The sequence below is a fragment of the Miniopterus natalensis genome, chromosome 8, assembly GCF_054644295.1.
Source record: "Miniopterus natalensis isolate mMinNat1 chromosome 8, mMinNat1.hap1, whole genome shotgun sequence".
NCBI classification, from domain to species: domain Eukaryota; kingdom Metazoa; phylum Chordata; class Mammalia; order Chiroptera; family Miniopteridae; genus Miniopterus; species Miniopterus natalensis.
In genome coordinates this window covers 14,307,216-14,328,794 of record NC_142088.1, presented here as the reverse complement: position 1 = coordinate 14,328,794, position 21,579 = coordinate 14,307,216, and the positions used below count along the sequence as shown (strand labels likewise).

Sequence of the window (21,579 nt, the reverse complement as noted above, 5' to 3'; positions counted from 1 at the left end):
CAACTTCTAAATGTAATGGAACGAAACAGGATCCGCTAATTCTAGAATATAAGTGCCAGGTCTTTTAGTCATTCATCTATACCTCCTTCCTAACATTGCACATAAACTCACCCCAAAATGATTTCTCCACTCGTTCTTGCAAGGGTTGCAGAAAGCAGTAAAGAAAAAGAGGAATCAGAGATTGCTGACATGGGCATCAATATGTCACCCTAATTTTTACATCCCTTCCCTGCTCCAACTACTCTAAAAATATGTATCTATACATAGAAAATTCATTTTTTACTTATCCCCACTGGATATATGACTCTGTGCTGCCTCACAAAATTCTAAAATTTTATTCCATATGAGAAAGAGAACTTGGGATTCTCTACATGATGAAGTAGTATTTTTGACAATAGTATTGCTCTTCTAGATATTAAAGAATTCAACTGATCCAGTGCAAGACTGATTCTAGGAACCAACATGGAAGAAACAGAATGGAATAAAATAACTTTTCCTAGTTTACACAGTAGCTTGATTTGAGGAGGGAAGCTTTAAATTGGAACTAACTGAGCTTCCTATGTCAGACAGGGCGCTTTAGGTATCTCAACTATTATTTATTATTGAAACTAGATGTTTAACATCTAGACTGGACTGAATGGGACAGTCTTATATTTCAGCCAGCACCAGCAGAATTGCTTTGATAGGTGTGGTACCTTTTCCTAGCATTCATTTCTGTGTTGTCCTCTGGCTTATTTACATAACCCAGTTTATTGAGATGTCTTAGCTATAGAGACTGTAACACTCAAGGGTAATTAACAGAGGCATATTAAGCAGCTGTGGTTATAGTCACTGGAATATGAATAAAAGTTGGGAATATGTCCCCATGATTCAGATGGAAAAAATGTATATTAAATGAGACATAGATATATTATTTTAAATGCTTGTGCATGTGTGTGTGTGTGTGTGTGTGTGTGTGTGTGTGTGTGTGTGTGGAAAGGTGGAGAGAGAGAGAGATGTCTATGGCAAAATGTTGAAAATGACTTCTGAATTTCTGAAGAGCACATAAAGCAGGACTCAAATGTCTACAGGGCTAGCCAAATGACTTAAATGTACGAACCTGGCTGGATAAAAGACAAGAAAAAAGTAGGCATATTAGTTAACAGAAGAGTACCTGTTCTGCCTAAATGCATTTAAATTTAATTTCTTAAAATCTCTGTTCACACATACACACAACTCACAGGCTACCAGTTTACACCTGTGATAGAAATTATGTGTATTATCTTGTAATCTGGAATCTTAAGATAAATGACTAGAAAACAGAGGGAAAGCCATAGATAAGCTCTCTAAACTTTACTAAGCACAGCAAAAGAAAACAGCCTCAAAATACAAAGGAACCCCACGGTCTGGGAAAACATATTTGCCAAGGATGAATCTGATAAGGGGCTAATTTCCAAAATGTACAAAGAACTCATATTACTCAGCAAGAGGAAGACAAACAACCCAATTAAGAAATGGGCAAAGGACCTGAATAGACATTTCTCCAAGGAGGACATACGGATGGCCAAGAGACACATGAGAAACTGCTCAACATCGCTAATCATCAGAGAGATGCAAATGAAAACCACAATGAGGTATCACTTCACACCTGTCAGAATGGCTCCATCAACAAAGTCAACAAACAAGTGCTGGCGAGGGTGTGGAGAAAGGGGAGCCCTAGTACACTGCTGGTGGGAATGCAGACTGGGGCAGCCACTATGGAAAGCAGTATGGAGGTTCCTCAAAAAATTAAAAATGGAGCTGCCATTTGACCCAGTGATCCCACTCCTAGGAATGTATCCTAAAAATCCTGAAACACTAATCAGAAAGAATATATGCCCCCCCTATGTTCATAGCAGCACAGTTTACAACAGCTAAGATCTGGAAACAGTGCAAGTGCCCATCAGTAGATGAGTGGATAAAAAAGCTATGGGACATTCACACCATGGAATACCACGCAGATGTAAAGAAGGATCTCGTACCCTTTGGGACAGTGTAGATGCACCTGTAGAAAATTATGCTAAGTGAAATAAGCCAGGCAGAGAAAGACAAACATCACATGATCTCGCTTATACGTGGAATCTAAAGAACTTAATAAACTGATGAACAGAATGGATTCAATGACATGGAAGCATGGATCAGACTGACGAATGTCAGAGGGATGGAGGAGGGCAGGTGGTTGGAGGGGGAGAGAGTAACCAAGGAATTTATATGCACATATGCACAACCCAGCGACAGGGACAATGGTGGGGAGAGGGACTGAGGAGGGGGATGGGACGGGGTGGAACCGGTCATTGGGGAGAAAAAGGGACATCTGTAATATTTTAAACAAAAATAAAATTTAAAAAATAATAATAAAAAATAAACTCTACTAAGAAAAGGATTTTACTACTTTAGAGAAATATTTTCTATTGCTCAAATTTTTCCAAAGGCATCAGTATGAATGATGCAGCGAGCTTAATGAGTGTTGTAGCTTCGTTGGCTTTCATATAGCTTTTGCCTTTCCTCCTTCAGAAAATAAAAAGATCACATATAATATTACCTTATTTTTTATTAAAGGAAAATCAATAAGTTTGATAAAGGTACTTAACAGGGAAGTAAATAAATATCCAAGGCCTTAAGGAATTTAGAATGTCTCAAAATTAAGCTTGGTTTCTTTGTTTGTTTCTTTTTAAATATATCTTTATTGATTTCAGAGAGAGGAAAGGGGAGGGAGAGAGAGATGGAAACATCAATGATGAGAGAGTCATTGATCAGCTGCCTCCTGCACGCCCCCAACTGGGGATCGAGTCCCCAACCCGGGCATGTGCCCTGACGAGGAATCAAATCCTGATCGCCTGGATCCTAGGTTGACGCTCAACTGCTGAGCCATGTCCGGCCGGGTTAAGCTTGTTTTTAACTGAAGAGCTCATAAGAAAAGAATCTTCCTGAAATAGTGCTCCAAATGGGAAAGATGACCCAAACCTCTTCCTATTTGAGAGACCCCTCTACTAACTTAAGAGGTATTTGTTCAACTCTTCTTTATTATCAGTTCATTACAAAACAGAGTGAAATTACCTTTTCCAAATCAAGGATCCTGGCAAGGACTTGACTACCATTGAAAGTATCTGTTCCAGTGCTTTCCAAATCAGGTCTTGGACTGGGAAGTACTGTGGCTATAGTAGAAGAAAGAACAGGTTAGATGCTAAACACATATACAAACATGGGCAGTTCACATAAGAATCCACAAAAATCACTGTGCCCTCATCTAGCCCACAGTAATAATGTGCTCAAATATGCATCTGCCATGAAAGTTTCATACTGGCAAAATAGCAAGTTCAATCAGTTTTTTCTTTTTACATAAAAGTGTGACGGTTTTGTTCTGCTCTTGGTTGTTTTCCAGTTATTTTAGACGTGATTTGCTTTCATTCCAGTTTATGTCATTAAACTTCATCACCGATATTATTGCCTAATAAACAGAATCATTTCCGTGCAGGCCTAGAGGATGTGAGGTGCCTCCACTAGCTCCACAGATCCATCATATCCAACATCTGTTCAAAGGATCTGCCAAGGCACATCTGGTGATAATGGTTTTCTTTTTAATTATTCAGTTGGGAGGCTGAAATCTGCTTAGGATCATAAATTCTCTCCTCCCTAAAGTGGCTTCTGAATGATATTTCAGATCAAATAAATGGGATAAAGCAGTCAGTCCAGACTACAGTGTACTCCACTTAAGTAATTCTCCAAGTGACCTCATTTGGTACCACGTGGAATGTGGCAGAGAAGTCTGGATTAGGAGCATTAGCTAGAAGAGTATGTTCATATCTATAGTAGGAGCATGGATGCTCAGTAAGCCAGTCTGTTAACTTTTCTAAATTTTGGACAGAAATACTTTGCTATTCTCACAGCAAAGAATCTAAATATTAAAAGATAGATACAGTAACCTATCATCATTAGGGCCTAGGTTTTATTATAGTCCTCATGGGGCTGAAGAATTTATGAATTGTGGTGAGTATATAATGCAATATACAGATGTATTAAAGAATTGTACAGTGGAAACTTATATAGTATTATTAACCAATGTCACCCCAATCAATGTTTTAAAATTACCCACTGATTTCTCTAGACCAGGCAATACATCTGTGAGATGACTGGCCGGGGTGAGAAGCGTAATCTGTGACTACAGAGCAAAGCAAAGCTCACTGGGCCACAGCACTATGCTCCTGTGTCTACTGTGCTTTAACCTATTGGGCCAAACAGATCATTCACAACAGAACCTTAACTCCTCAAAACCACTCACCACCATATTCCTACCACATCAACACAGAGCTTGTGTTATTTGGTGCGTCAGCTTGTATTGGAATGTTATTTATTGTCACAAAGTCTTAAATATACCATGGTATTCTCTTTTTCCCCAGAGTACAATCCTATTCCAACACACAGGAATTTTTTTTTCATCACCAATATGTCCCCAGGACTTAGGATGGTGGGTACTCTAGCAGGCACCCAATACATACTGTCAAATGCATGTAAACAGTCCTGCTGTTAAAAGAGTGGTCTCAATTTGTGGCTTCTAATGAGTGTTTCTCAAGACCACCCGAATCAGAATCACTTGGCGGAAGGCTCAGGAAGCTTAGCCTCAGGGCCCCCTGCAATAAAGCTTGAGGGCCACGGGCCTGCTGTGAAGGAAGGAAGCCCCCATCCCACTGAATAACTGATCCTAAGCACTAAGTTGGACGAACAAGGCTGAAGCTGAAAGAGTCCCGGCCTGGTAATTTTTCTAGCGCCAGGTCTGCTGGATGACCATGGTCTCCGCACTTAACCTTATGGGGCCCATATTCCTCATCTGTAGGATGGAAAATTTGGATGAATCTCTGCGATTCCATCCAATAATTTTTATTCCTGAGGTGTGTTTTTTGTTTGTTTGTTTGTTTACCCTCCAGCATCATCTCACAAACAACTACAGAGTCCCTAGTCAATTCAGGCAAAGTGTTCAATTCTCAACATCATATTAGCACCAACGAGGCTTTTGCTGCAGAGAGTGTTTCACGAAGAACTTAATCTCTAATTATTGTCAAGAACTTTGCGTAATTGCACCACCACACTTAAGACAGCCATGATAAACATTTAGATCTCTTCGGGATATTCTAGGCATTCCATCTTGCTGAAAAGTTAACAAACCCTTTTAAAGATTAAACCTCTACTGACTGTTCCCAAAGACCTGCCCTAAGCTCAGGGAAGAGAACAGCTTACCGGGTGACGCGTGTCTCCTTGCGGGAGCTCGGGTGCTCTGGAGGGGTAAGCTGCTGGCCTCATGCAGGTTGGACGACTTTCTCAGGCTCACACTACAGAAGAAAAGCAGGAACTCTGTAACTTCACCCACATTGATTTCAGTTAGTTACAGCAATGCATTATGTGGCCGATTCCAGGATTCTAGGAAGACTTGCAAATTTTTATCTGCTTTCTAGCATTTTAATGGAAGAGCTCACCATATACCAATGAATACATAAGATACCCTATAAAGTAAATCTTATTCAGAAAAATGGCCTAGATGAGGCTTAAAAATAGCTATTTTTATTTAATCTTGTAGAAAGAAAATTATTTTTAAAAGATATTGTAGCTATATATTGAAAGTATTTATAATATGCATTTTTTCTTTTAAAAAGATGATGGATTCCAAATAGATGAAAGTCCAGGGTGCTTAAAGGATGGAAATAAAGGTCTGTTTATTTGTCAACTTCTAAAAAAACATAAATTTCCTATATTAAATTACAGAGTGTTTTGAAGATTATCAAAGACGAACGCTGGTAAGACAGAGTTAAAGAATGGAAAGAACACACAGTTGTTGAGTATCGAGTCTGTTCCAGGCACCATGGCCCGTGTCATTACAGCGGCACCAGGTATTAAAGGAATGATGTGTAAGCCAAATTTTACTTGTACTGACTCTATCAACACAGCAATAACAGCATGGTGGTGCCAGGAATCCTGGCACAACATGATCACACTGGCTTTTGGAAGAAGACACTCTTGGCCATCCCCATAATTTAGTAACCCTTTTTGTAAAAAAAAAAAAAAAAAAAAAAAAAAAATCGCTTTCTGTTTAGAATGGAGATAATCATATTTTCTGGAAAACTTGATATACCTAAAGGAAGTGCCTAAAATAAATGTATATATATTTCAAGAGTGAAATTAGTCCAGATACTGAGATGTGAATATTTTTCAGAATTCCTAAAAGTTGGTGAATTTTGTATAATTGTTTATAAAAAAAAACAAAAAACAAAACACTACTTAAGGTATGTGAGGATGGATATAAGAAGATAACCGTAGAAAAGCAAGAAGCTCTGCTTACTACTGCGGTTCAATTTGACTTCCCTTTTAGAAGTAAGATCTGAATCTGGCACTTTCTGATTAGTAATTAGAAAAAAAGTCTGCGGTTGTTTTTTTCTTTCAGTGTGTCCTTTCAATACATGTGATAAGAAGAGGTGATATTTGTTTTCATTCCCTCATATTTTTTTTCAATATTGTCTATAAAATGTAGTGGTTGCTTCAAAGGTGTTGCATCTTTAATGCACATATGAATTATTCATGACCATGACTATATTCCCCTAAACCTTTTTACACTCCTCAGGCTGACTATCTGGATGGAAGCTGTTCAGATAAAAATAAGAACTGACCTGAACCTTTTCCCTTCTCTCACGCAGAAGTTTTAGAAACTTTGAGAAAGTCAGGTTCACTTTTCTTTTTATCAACATTTTTTTTTAGTTCAGCTTGAAATACTATAAGGAAGACTACTGAATATCAACACATTTTGAAGATACAAGGAAAAACTGCCTTCATAAAAATTTTAAGGATTAGGGACAGCAACAACAACAACAAAGGAAAAATGACCAAGATGAAAGTGATAAAGAAAGAGCAGGAGCAAAAAGAGGTAAACGAGAAGCGGGAGGGGAGAAAAGAAGAGGCAACAGGAAACTAAGGGAGCGGGAGGGAGCCCGGGGAAGCCAAAGCTGCCCACACTGCAGAGGGCACCTTGCCCGCCTTCCCACACTCAGATGAGAGCCCTAAAACTACTCCCGCTCTTTAAACCCCGAGAAAAACAAGCTCATCCCTCCCAACAAGCCGCTGGCTCAGCAGCCCTGAATTTGCTCCACAGTAACTAGACAAGGAGGCCTCTTCTCTAGGGGGACCTGTCCTTGAGCAGGATGACTCCGGGGCCACCTGTGAATGAATTCCATGCAGCAGGAGGGAGGAAGCGGTCCATCTCCTTTCATGGGGTCGGCTGGTCTTTTTGTTGGGGTGAGAGCTCAGGGGATCATGTGTGCTTCAACAGCAGTCTGCCTATGAATTTTCCTTAGTTTTATTTTGTATTTGCAGTGTGTGTATTGACAGTGTTGTAATTAACCTAGTTATTGATAACAGGAGAGGAGCAAAGGGAAGGCCAAATATTATAGGCAGACCTTTTGCGCAGCTTTGCCAGGAAGCTGCAGTTTAACATCCTTCAGGAAGCCACCACTGGGGAAGGGACCGGACAGAGGGAGAACAGGTGCATGCCCAGTAAAGTCTGGGTGACGTGAGGAAGGACTTCCCTCTCAGTCACACCTGGGAACAGGTCATTGGCCAGGGTAGGGGTGGCCACTGCAAGTAAGGGCAGATTTGAGATACTTAATTTCCTAAACAAAGGAGTTCGCTCTCTTGCTCTTGCTCTCTTGGCTCCTGGCTCCCTTGGGACTCTTGTTGCAGGGGAAGTGCTCTCTTGGGTCCCCTGCATTTGTCCACATGGCTCATGGTCATGTGGACCCCACACAATGGACTAATGGACTACAACTAGCCTGGTGCTAAACCAGACCCAATTCCAACATGGAAAGGAAACTCTGGACACTGGCTTTGCTTTTAGCTCTACTGAACCCCCAGCTGCACTTCTTCCAGGACTGGATTCAGGGAAATGGGACTTTGCAAACCCAGGGATATAATTCCATGCAAATAAAAATCACTCATCCTCCCATGCAAGTCTCAGAAAATTGTTTTTCTTGATATACTGTAAGGATCTGACCCCCAGCACTCAGAGGGGAAAGGGATACCCCACTTCCACCAAAAACAAAACGATGGCATGTGTCGATTGCCAATGCACACAAAAACTATTGTTTTTAAACTTTTAAAGTGGAAACCACAAAATAAATGTAAAACAGAGAGTTTTCGGGGAAAAAGATAAATTAAGGTTATAAGTTGAAATACAGCTATTTCCCCTAGGCTAAGGTAATTAATTCTATTAACTGTCCATTAAATTACTAGAGGAGGGCAGGAAGCTAGCCAGTCTTACTGAGTTAATAATGATGATCTTTGAACTCTGTAATTAGCATGACCATGCTTATAGACAGAGCACTATTTGCTTCTTAAAATGATAGGTGAGAAACAGTACCCTTTACACTATTTGACCCAATTTAAGCACTTTTACATACTTAGTTTTTGTTTGTGAGCCTATTCTCACCACTTCTCCATTTTAGGCTGTGACATTTTTGGAAGCAGGCACCATGTCTCATTTGCCTTTTTATTTCAAACACCTAGCACAGTCCCGGGCCCAAAGATCAGATGGCTGACTAAGTGAAAAGCGGCCGTATTGCTGGGGTGTAGCAGAATATTTTTGGAATCCCAGCTCTGCCTCTTCCTAAAAGATCTCAATCTTTATGTGCAAATTAGCAATAATATAGTTACTTTGGAAGGTTATTGCGAATACTCTATGAGACGTGCTTATCAAGTGCCTGTCTGGGTCCTCACATCATAGGCACTCACCAATATTAACTGTCAAAGAACCCACAACAGAAGGTGGCTCAAAGATACAGCCTTCCCCCTGAGTATGGAGCCAAAGTCCCATGGCTGTGCATCAGTCCTCCACATATAACCCCTCTAGAACACTAAAACCTTCAACATCTCTGGAGAGCAACAGGATGCACCCCTACTATTTGCAGAGAACCAGCAAGCATTGGCTAGTGAGGCGGGACAAGGCAAAGGACCTCACCCAGGGTTTTGTAACACTTTCTTCATTTTATTATTTAATTTATCAATTTACTTACAACAGGAGTTTTCCATTTATAGTAGTGATCAGTTTTCCCCATCTTAGACTTTAAAATTCTTGACAAAACTCTTCAATGCATTGTGTTGGCAGATGGTAGGGTGTTTAGCACATGACAAGCATTGATACTAGATAATAAAGACTATCACTTGGAAGAACTAATGCCTAAGGAAGCATCTTTTTTACGCAGCCTGGCATGCCCACTGTTGTTGCATATCGGGTTCTGCAAAGGTCCTTGAAAGGGGAAAAATCCCAGGGATGACACCACAGACCCTAGTGTATAATTTCACATTGTACCCACCATATTCATTCTTTAACTCATCAAAATATATTAAATTCTTGCCATATATAATATAATGGGAAAATCAAACAAGAAAACCAGGAATTGTGTGTTAATTATATTAGCTAAGTAAGAAAGAACATGCATGGGAAACACTGGGAACACATTACAGAGGCTACTAAGTCAGAGTCATCATTTGTGCTTCTTGCAGAGCAAGATTCTAGAATCATAACCTTAATTCTTAAAATTTGCTATTTTAAAATTTTTTCTTTGCCTTTTCACTGTATGAGTGGGTATCAACTGTGGACAATTCCCTTCCCCACCCCCAGGGGACATTTGTTAATGTCTGGAGACATATTTGATTGTCAAAACTGGAAGAGGGGTGGTGCTGCTGGCCTCTAGTGGGTAGAAGCCAGGGATGCTGCTAAACACCCTACAGTGTGCAGCACAAACAAAACTTCTCTGTCCACAACAGCAGCGTGCTGAGGTCAAGAAACCCTCCACTAGGTTATGACAGATATGGATTTAGTCCATGATGACTCATCCCCACACCCATTCCCTAAAACCAACTCAGGAGACTTAAAAGCCCTATTCTGGAGCTCTCAATAGTTCTAAGGAAATCTCAGAGAATCTATCTCCTACTGGATCCCTCTTGGAGGTATTATAGAGCATTATGCAAAAGTTAGATGTCCCCGAGCCCAGTACGTAAGCTAATCTAAGTCCAGAAAATTTAACCATCTGGGTGAGGCATGAAAGCCTGAATCAAATCCCCAAGTGGTCCATGGCACCATTTAACTACCCTTTACTGGACCCAACCACATGTACAGTAGCATGGAGATGGCTAAGGGCCTCTCCTTTAAGATGCTAAAGAAGTATATTTTGCCTCAGTGGTACTTGAAGGGCTCTATTTTGGAATGGAATTCAATAAATGAAACATCTTGGATTCAAAATGTTAAATTTAAGATACTGAAAGGAAAACTAGGCCCAGAGTAGATTTTATTTCTTCTCAGACATGTCTACCAACAGTTACATTTGGGAAATGTCACATTTCTATAAATTCTATAAATTCCATATCATCTTATGTACTTCTGTTGGGTGTCTTTGTGTTTCCTGTGAGTGGAAAGACTACCTGTGTAGGTGGTATCCATGTGTGCCATGGTACGTTCTGTCTATAAAAGGAATTCTTACCAGAAAAGACACATATGGCAAATCCTGGAAAGAAAATTCTGGTATTCTTTTTTTGTCTCTCAAGACTAGTTAACTTTTTATTTATTTTTCTCTTTTCCCTCATAATTATAGTTACCTGCGTATCTAGTGACACCTGGAAAGAAGATGCGGGAAGTGCTCAAGACCCAGTTCAATCCCATGAATGTTCAGATGACATTCATTATTGACCTGTAACTACAAATAAGGATGCTGCAATGGCATTGAGGTAGTCTCAGTGATTTGATGCAGTTGTCCTTCCTTGCCTACCCCCAAATTGAAGTCACTTATAGGAAAATTTTAATTTTTTCATTATTTTCTTGTATTTAATCCTAACTTTATTCCTTCAGGGTCATCTGCACTTCAGATAAAATCCTGCCTGCCCATGTCCAAAATATACCTCTTTTCTAAGTGGCCCACTTAACCAATCAACAGTCTATATCAGTTAAGATGTTAAGATTTAGAAATACCTTAGTATATTGCTTTGTCTTAGTGTATTTGATGTTAGGGGAGACTTTGAATATATACACATATATATATACACACTCATATATATATGTGTGTGTATATATATGTATATATATATGCATTGTAGTTAAGACATCCTTTCATTTTGTTTTCTGATCAATAAAATAGGAACCTTTGTTTTTACATAAATACTCACTAAAATGATTACTAAATGGTTATAAATTAGTCTGAAGTGAATTCAGTCTAGTATTTGACCTACACATCCTACCTCATCTTTATAGTCAAATGGAGACACATGCTGCTCCACTTTCTCTTCCCTTACATTCCAATAATATCTTCAGGTCAGTGTCTAAACACACATTTTTTAATGCTATTCAAAAGCCTTGGCGCTTTAAAATGATCCCTAAATAAAATATGATTAGCTATGTTTCAAGTTCTATAGGAGCCATTAGATAGGAACAGAGATATGAATTTGGAAACCATGGGTCATGGATGAGTGTCAACATGATGGAGACAGGGAGCAAATCCACAGAGGCGTCTCCCCTCCAGGATCTGCAGGAATGCTGCACCACTTCTCCAAATAATGACCTGTGAGCTCTGGAGGATGATCTTTGCCATTTGCCAGCTGTGTGAGCAATAGCACAGCCAGGTCCCCCACTGTTCTGATGTATTCTTGGAGGCAGTGCAGGCAGGAAGGACTACGAGGGTAAGTCCTGTGTTGTTGGCTCATCCATTGTGCAATGGAGAAAAAAACCCCTCATAAATGTAATCATTTCTTTTTTCAGACAGCTAGTTAGAGTTGACGCTGAGTTTAGTGTTGGATTTTATTTTTAAAGCACCTCATTCCTGAAGCTAATGCCTAGAGAAGTATAAATTTAATAACAGGAGGCTACTGCCAGCGCAAAAATACATCAAAGCACACTTGGCAACTGGCCAGTAAATAGTGACTGCAGTGTGATCATCGTGTCTTTCAGAGGCTATTCTATTACAATCAACACCGTGGGCTTCTTTTGATGAGGCCAAAACAGAAAAGGAAGACTCTTTTGTCCTTTAATGAGGCTGTGATGGTGAATCTTCCTTCACGGAAGGGAAGCAATTTAGTGGAACGGCTTACCCAGTGACCATGGTCAGTTTCACTGCATGGCTATATAAAGCATAAAAGTTAATAGCATGGTGGGAAATATCATTAATGCAATTTTATTATTGTACATAATTTTCTAAATTAAGCTCCAATTACTTGGCAGTTTAGAGAAATACTGGGTATACAGCTTTAGTTGGATGATCTATCTGGAGGTTAGAATAAAATTTTAAAAAGCAGACATGGTCGGCTGTCTAGAGAACCAGCAGAGGGTAAAGTAAACCTGAACTTCAAGCACAGTTGCAAAACTCATTCAATGGCTTGGCTCAGGCAACTCTCCTGAGTTCGGTTCTCTATTATATTACATAGGAAAATACTCCTCTGGGGGGAGGTATAGTTATATACTTCGTAGATATTGCAAACTATTTTCCTCATAGTTACTGTGTTCTTCATTCAAAAGAAAAGTAAAGAAGAAAGCCACAGGTGGAGCTATAATCTAATTTACAACTAATGGACATTAATTATTCCCATATCTTCTCTAATTCTTGGTCATGAAATGTCCATCTCAAGGCAAACCTCTTCATGCAGAGTCACCTGATTACCCCAGCTGAAAGTTTAAATATGGGGGGTGCTAGCTTCAGCATCCTTCCAGCACTCTCCATTGCACTAATGTCCTATTATTGTTATTGATGCAATATTTCACCTCCCCTGCTAGAACATAGGCATAGATCAAGCCTAACTCACCACTCACATAGGGACACATGAACCATCTGTGAACTGGTTGAGTGACCAAGGATGCCATGCTTCCACCTCACCTCTACACTGACCACACAAGAGGCCATAGGCTCTCCTTAGCTTTTGATCTCCTTGCCGAGAAATGCAACTAGTGATAATGGAGGTAATGCTTGTATACGCCTAGAATGGGTTAGTCTCATAGACAATGTGTCATGTCATTTCTCTGCTTAAAACTTTCCAATGGCTTCCCTTTATACTAAAAATAAAATGCAAATCCCTTCCCTTTCCCTACATGTTAGATTCTGCATGCTGTCTCCTGTCTTCCTTATCAACATATGACCCACTAGTTTCATCATTCCTCACTGTGTTCTAGCCATATTAGCTGATTTTCTGTTCCTCTCAATGGTCATGTTTGTCCTCACCTCAGGATCATTGGCCATTTATGTGCCTGGAACATTCTGTTCCAGACGTTTGCATGCTGGTGCTGGTTTCTCCTTGTCATTGTTGGTCTCTACCTAAATGCCACCACCTTCTCTCACCACTCAATTAAATTTCTACCTTTCAACTTCTACCTCTTAACCTGCATTATTTTTTTACTGTCACACTTATTGTCAGTAATTATGCTGCTTGTTTATTTGCTTGCTGTTTGGGGTTTTTTGTGGGGTCTTTTTTTGGCTTGTTCTTCCATTAGATCAAGTGACAAATGGGTGGAGAATTTGTCTGATTCACCTCTGTGTCGTGGTGCCTAGAATGGCACTTGGCGCATAGAAACATCTTAGTCATTACTTCTTGAATAAATTAATAAGTGAATAAATGAACATGCGAATGTTCTAAGCATCAAGCCTAAATACCTTGTGGAAACAACCAAACCAATATGAATTAGCAACCCAACAATTATGTGTCCCAAGTCACTTCCCATGACAATTCCTGACATGTTTATATTTTATACTAAACAGCTCATAGTTACTCCCTCTTAAAGTATCACCCATATTATTTGATGACCAAAATCATGATGATGATATTAAAGGATACCAAGGAATTAAAATTAAAATTCTGGAACTAAATATTTCTGATTATAAATGAATATAAACTTCTGTTGAGAGACACTTAAAAATACATCTCTACCAAAATTATCTCATGGTCAATTAAGATTATAATACTGTTTTCCACTCTATATGCAGATGGGCTCCTGGGGTCTCTCTAGAAACCCAGGATGGAAAATCGAGATTGTGAATGGTCTAGATTTTCTCTTTTTATTCTTCAGCTGCTTCTCACGTCATAAAATAGAACACACATTAACCTCATTTTTAAAGGTTGTTGTTCAATTAAGTATAATCTCAACTTTATTACTTTGATTCTAGACCTTTAGTTTCCTTTTTTTTAATTTCTTAGTTTCTTTTATATCTAGAAGCACCACATAGAGTAATATAAATAAATTATTCTTCCAGGGGATCATGCCTCTGGCATTGCCCTACATCTCATGCCTGTGATCAAGTAATAGGGCAGTGTGTCCTTGACAATTTGAGGAGGGATAGAGAATCTTTGAGGGAAGTAAAAGAAGATTGTCTCGGCCACCCAGTTTAAAAAGCAGAGTTTGGGTAATTCATCCGAAGTAAATTATGCTTAATCCCATACACAAATGGTACCTACCTTGTTCATTCATATTTAGAGCATCACACTTGTAGACATATAAAACAAAGTTATATATCTAACCTAGGATGGCTTCCTGGATATCTCATAAGGAAATAAGATCAGACCTCTCCAAGCAACTGAATCCACTTGGGAAGTGCCCCTACCTGTCTTTGAATAGCGCATCGTCAATCCCTTTCCTGCGAAGCAGATCCTGTGGGCCATAGGGTGTGTCTTTGCATTTAGAATCTGTGTCACAGAGTAGGGTTTGCAGGAACGGAAAGAAGCCAGTACTGGGAAGGTTTCGAGGTGCAAGGTAACCTGAAATTAAAAACAAACAATCAATAATTACATCACTATGATGTTTGCCTGGGAAGGGAAAGAGACAGAATAACACTGTTTTGTAAATTACCTTCTAGATTATGACTGTTTGGGTCTCCTATGTACCAAAAGAGTTAAAAATGCCATGAAACCCTCTTCCTTGGATTTATTCTAAAGAAATGGCTGCAAGAATGTCTTCTAGAGTGTTTTAAAAACATATCACAGTATATCCATATAATAAAAGACAATGCAGCCAATAAAAGTGTCAAATAACATAAAAAAAATGTTTATGTGTTGTTAATTAAAAAGAGCAAATCAGAAAACAGTATGACCAATAAAGATTAGTTCATACTAATCTTTAAAAAAAATTAATATATGCATATATAAAAATCCATAGGAATTTTTTTCCTCTGGGTGGCATAGTTCATGTGAAATTTACTTTTACTCTACTATATATTAATTATTATTTCCCACAATGGACATGACTTCTTTTATAATTAAGGTCATTATAAATGCAGCCAATCTTCTAGCTACCAGAAAATATTTTCGGTCTCTTCAAAATTTAATATAACAGCTAAATTAATTATCCTCTGCACACACTATTTTTCCTATTTAAAGACCAATAATAATGGTGTGGATAAATATGCATATTTTCCTCAATATTAATGTCACAGAAAACAAGAACTATAATAGTAAAGGGTTTGGTAACCTTTACTTTTTTTTTAGCTTATCTTTATTGTTTATTGTCGAAAGTATTACGGATGTCCCTGTTTTTCCCCCATTGATCCCCTCCACCCCACATCTGCCCCACCCTCAGGCCTTCCCCATACCATTGTCTGTGTCTGTTATGCATATATGCATATAAGTTTTTTTTATTAATCTCTACTTTAACATTTGCTTTTAAACTATGAAGATGGCATACACGAATCAAGGCAACAAGCAAGCTGTGAAGTACAAATCTTTCCACAATTAGCTTTGATATTAAAACTCTAGGTTCCTCTCTTTGGGGGAACATGGGGACACTGAACTTTCTAAAAAGGCAGATTTAGAAACTATAAGGGTAATTCCAAACTGCAGATTAAAAAGCAAAACCTTAACTTATGAATCTGTTTAAAAGAGTGCGTTTTCATTATTAAAAATTCTCTTTTCATTATAAAAAAGAAAAAAGTGAAAAAAAAATAATAGGAGCAACATGGCTAAGTATGCATTAATATATTAGCAGAGAGAACAATAAATAGATTTTTTTATTCCTGTAACTTACATACAGATGGACACAAAGAAAGAAAATTGGAAATAAAAGGGAATGGGCAATAGGAAAGTTTGGTAGAAGAAAGAAGAGAGGGGAGGGGAGGGGAGGGGAGGGGAGGGGAGGGGAGGGGAGGGGAGGGGAGGGGAGGGGAAAGAGATTGGAAGATGTTATACTGTTGACTTTGAAGGTGGAGAAAGGAGACAAAAGCCAAGGAAAGTAGGTGACTGCTAGAATCTGGAAAAGGCAGAAAAACAGATTTTCTTGGAACCCCCAGAGAGAATGTCATACTTTTTAAGTGCTACGACTAAATTTTGTACTTCTGACCTCCACAACTATAAAATAATAAGTTGGTGTTGTTTTAAAGACACTAAGTTTGTGGTGCTTTGTTATAGCAGCCATAGAAATAACTAACACATAAAATCATACCAGTATGAATTATTCTTGAAAATTCAGAAGAAATTAGAAAGACAAATCCACCCAACTATTCAGTGCTACTTTCTAAGTAGCTTCTCTTTCTGACACCAGAAAGACCAGCATCTCTCCTAATATTAAACCCAAGTGACAACTGCAATGAAACTGCAATATTTTCATTGTAGTACAATCCCTTGACTGAACCAGAGGGTAGCAGTCAAATTGCCTGTCAGCACTTCGCATCCTCTCTCTAGAACACAATTCTGCCCCAGTGATCTGCTTACAGCGTGACCTTTACAGTTCTGCAGCTGAATTTCAGCCCAATATATTCCACCCTGTTACACAGATCGCAACCGTGGCCGCTCACTTGGGACGTGGGTCTGCAAACAGGCTTAATTCTATTCCAGGTCAGACTATCGCAGGGGTCCTTTGAACGCAAAGCAGATGGAAGGACACCAGAAACAACGGCCCCTCTGTTCTACGCCTCTTCCTAAGGCGATGGTAGGACTGAGTCAGGCAGTGCTGGAAAAAACAGATCTCAAGGGAAGCCAGATGGTAACAGGAAGAGAGAAAAAAGAAGCCATGGAAAGAAGACCTGCGCAGAGGTGGCACATTCCATGCAATTTTACTTTTTCTGGCGTTGATTAAAATTTGCAGATGATGAGAGGGATTTGAAAGAACTTAAACCCTTGATATCCTTTGATGTGATTAACTATGTCTATGCCTACTCAACAGAAAATTCATCACAGGATTTTTTTAAAAACAAGTCCCCATGGTGTTCAAAGTGCAGACAGTACACTCCTTGCACGCTTCTCTGGACAACCGCTCTTCAGCCGGTCACAATGGGTTTATGCAAGTGAGGGGCTGGTTTAGGTGTGCACAAGTTTCTGTCAACACAGTGACACGCACAGCATGGGCTGCCTGATCTATTTATTTTACCGTCATTTCTTAACCAAGACCCATACACTCATTAAGATAAAGAGGCCCGTTGCAGCAACATTAGAACTGATTTATTAACATCTACTGTATTCCATATGCTATGCTAGGAATGTAACATAAATTCGCATCATTAATCCCTCTTCGATATCTATAATATACTTTTTCATGTGCATCAGCTTTTCACACAATCTATAAATCCACTAGAACTAACAAGTCAGAATTAACTAAAATTAAACTCTATTGTAGCTTTCAGGGGGAAAAAATGATTTTTCGATCTTCTGTCCATGTCAGTTATGTGTGCAAGGAAGTAACCACTCAGAACAATGGTGGAATGAAGCCATCACACATTTTAAAGAGCTGCTAATTCTAAGTTTTAACTCCTTCTATTCTGAAGGTGTCTCTGGTACTTTCAAGTTCCAAAATCATGTTTCTCTTTATATTCTCAATGCCGGAATGCAGGGAAAAGGGAAATGATTCTCTATCCATCCCAGAACTTCCATGCATCCTGCATCAAGCGTGAATTGTGCAAAGTTAAGGCTAATAATTGGTTGCCCAAATTCACAGCCAGAGCCCAGATTTGAGGAAACAAATAGAGAAAGATGACAACTGTGTAAACTATGCATTACTTGCAGGGGAGAAAATTTTTTCCAGGGTCTTGAGATGGAGTATTTAGGCAGGATAAAGTCCTCGGCATCATAATTTCCAAGGGTTTCACCCCTAGGACAACATTCATGCCCATCTCTAGGAGAAAAGCTATGGAAGAATCTGCAACTTCATAGGAAATTAGAGTCAGAAGACTCCAGCATAATATAGGAGAGGTAGGTTAGGTGGGAAGCAAAATTCCAAGCCACTTATGGCTTAGTTTCTTAGGGGCTCCAGGCAAAGGCAGTGCTATTCTCTAAGGAGCCACCCATGGGTGGGGAGAAGTTCTCTTATAATTTGGATACAGTCAACATTATTGACACAGACCAGTAATGACATTGACAGAATCCCAATGTTATTTCAGGGAGTTGAATCAAATAAAAACTATAAAACATTTTTAGGAACAAACCTTTAATTATCTAAGGTTTTAACTAAATAAAATTTATTTTTCACTAAGAATGAAACCGGCCTTACAAACAGATCCAGTTCTAAGATTTTAAAAATTGATACTTTGTAAATAATTGTGATATCAGCAATATATCTATGGTTACTTAATAGAGGGAACAGTCTGCTATTCCTTTCCCTGTTGAGACCAGTCTTAGTGTGATACAACGTAAGGATTAGAGCAGTGGTTCTCAAAGTGTGGTCCCTGGAGCAACAGCATCAGCATCACCCGGGAACTTATTAGACATGAAAAACTGAGATCCCACCCCAGATATGCTTAATCAGAAACTCAGGGGGTGGGCTTCAGCAATTTTTATTTTAACAAGCCCTCCAGGCAATTCTGTTTCATGCTAAAGTTTGAAAACAACTGAAAACTTTTCATACGAGCCAGAAAGTAAATATTTACTGTCTCCATCACAATTACTCAACTCTGGTGTTGAATCATGAAAGCAGCCATAGACCACATGTACATCAATGGGCCTGGTTGTATTCCAATAAAACTTTATTTACAAAGAAAGGGAGTAGGCTGGATTTGGCCCACTGGCTGTTGTTTGTTGGCTCGGAAGGATGGCCTGTCTCACACTCATCCCTGTCCCTCTTCTGCCTTGTTCACTTCTTTACCTCTCCCCCCATCTCATCTGATCTAGTTAATACCCCTTTCCCTCTATTTCTCTGTCTTCTTTCCTTTCCTCTCCACTCTCCACCTCCTTTATTTACTGTTTCCCTGTCCTTTTCTCTCTTTCTCCTGCTACTCCTCTCACTTACCCCTTGACTTCTCACTTGTTGAGAGTCAAGAATACACGTTCCTCCAACACCCTCCTTTCCACCTCTGACTACCGCAGAAGCATTTTTACCCACTTGTGCAATAAAGTCAGGAGCACATTGCTCACTGGACTCTCAACAGCAGTGCTGGTCCCTATTTATTATATGATTAAAGAAAGAAATGCCAGCCTTTTCAGTGAGGAAGCTCCTTCCACTCGCCATCCTGAGGCTCAGGAGGCATTCTGCAGGCTGCCCGGGTGGTGTCTGCAGGCATTACACTAATGGCAGGATTGGAGAGCTTCCACTGTGTTTCTCTTTGTGTTTTCTCAAAGCAAGTCAGAACGCAACCTAGGTGGTGTTTTTGTGTTTCCAGGTGAAAAGAATTTGGTCTTTATCCCAGTGAAGATATAAATGATAAATTTTGAAAGGAAATATCTGGCATCTTAAAATATGAAGTTATTCATTTGGGGATTATATTTTTCTTACTTTTTGGATACAGAGTCATGTTGGCAGAATAACTAGCAGGCCTTCTGATCAGGCAAATGATAAGACTCCTTGTGAAACACCACAAAACTTAGTTACCATAACAAGAGTACAAAATGAGATAAGCATGCCCAGTAACATTGTCCACAAATAACCAGAAATAAATAAAGAAAATATGGAAAAAGAAGTTAATCTCAGAAGTATATTTGTAATGCTTTATTGAAGTAAGTTTTTTTACACTTCTTGCAGTTTTTGAGCATATTTTGTTCTCAATTACATTTTTAAAAACATAATTAAAATTATAAATGACACAAAGCTAGCCTTTCAAGTTGTTTCATATCGTCCTATCAGGAACCCACGGGCTGTCACTGTGCTCCTCTACAGGTGCTCTCCACTTGTAGGATCGGACTGTCCTCTGAGGGGCGGTGTCCTGTTCCCCCGCCCATCACCACGTAAGATCAAATATGCTTCAGATTCCATCCCTCGGAATAGTGTTTTGTTCTGTTTTTTAACCTTTGTGGCCCAGAGAGACCTTAGGCTAGGGTTAAACACTGATATAACTTTGAATCTGCAGATCGACACTAGCTCAATAAAATTGCACTTTTTGAGAGACTGGGTAAAGAATAAGCTCCTTGAATTAAAAAAAAAAAATCCTTACATGGTTCTTAGCACAATGCTTGACTCATTACAAGCAACTATTAATTTTATTAATCAATAAATTAATGAATGAATAAACTCCTGAGGGTCACAGAAATACTGCATGATTTGGGACTTTAACATAATTTACATCTTTACCTTTATTATTTGTAGATCAAAGTTTCAAATTTTGTCCCCAATATTATAGTGAATCAAAAGATAACAATGGATATAGTAAGTCCAATGGATAGTAAGTACAATGCATTATATTCATGTGCTTTATAGAAATGGATAGATTGATACTGATTCATAAAACTAGTAGCACTTATTGTTATAGGCTCTTTATCTTGGTTTCCTCAAAAATCTAGCTCTTAAATATTGACGTCTGTCATTTTAACAACTGAGTTTTTTGTCCACAAAGCGAACCCATCCATTATCTATTCGATATCTACTGAACAGATACTGTGTGTCTGGCACTGAGTAAGGTGCTAAGTAAGGTTCATTCTTCTATTTAAAAAATTTTTGTATTTAAATACTAAAAAAAAATATAACTGAATTATTAGTGTGTGTGTGAAAGAGAGAAGGGGGGAGAGAGAGCCTGGTTTCAAAGCTCATCACATTTACTTTAAATAAAATGTAAGTAGGAGTCGTTTGTTTTCCTGAATTGTCAGAAATATTACGTATAAAAATAACATATATCTGAAAATAAATAGTAACAAACTGGTTTAAAAACACTTCATGTTTTTTCGGGGAATTAAACAATCATTTCATATGAGCCCCATGACAGTCCTAAGGAGAGGCAAGGCAAATATTGTACCCATTTTGCAGATAACCTCAGAGAGAACAAGCAAGGTGCTCAAGGACACATGGAAAATAAAACGCCAGAGCTAGAGCTAGAGCTAGAGCTACCTGATACGTGGCAATAATGAAAACAACATTTCGTTCGGCTAAGTTTCAGCATGTTTTGGAGCGAACAGACTGAGAGTTTGAAAAACAGGTAGCACTTCTGGTCTCGCTGTTGGCTCACTGAGTCACCACAGGTAAATTAACCTCTCTGGGTCTGTTTCCACATCGACCAAATTGAGGATAATGGGCCCCGCCGCCTCCCGGGGCCCAAGGAAGATTAATTCGATACGGCTTGTGTAAGGCACCGTGAGCGTGGAGGAGGAAGGCCCGAGAACGCCGGGTGCCCATTGCTCATCAGGCCGCTCTCGCAACATTTGCCTTGTTTCCCT

The 21,579-nt window shown here is 39.1% G+C and overlaps 1 protein-coding gene across 1 annotated transcript in view; it reads right to left on the bottom strand.

The window, feature by feature from the left end:
* Nucleotides 1-21,579, bottom strand: part of ABCA12 (ATP binding cassette subfamily A member 12) — a 156,737-nt gene that overhangs the window by 90,190 nt on the left and 44,968 nt on the right. The window contains exons 3-5 of the mRNA XM_016196895.2: nt 14,625-14,778; nt 5,251-5,342; nt 3,076-3,173 (exon numbers count right to left, since the gene is read on the bottom strand). Coding sequence (XP_016052381.2) covers nt 3,076-3,173; nt 5,251-5,342; nt 14,625-14,778 — 344 coding nt within the window. The remainder of the gene's footprint in view (nt 1-3,075; nt 3,174-5,250; nt 5,343-14,624; nt 14,779-21,579) is intronic.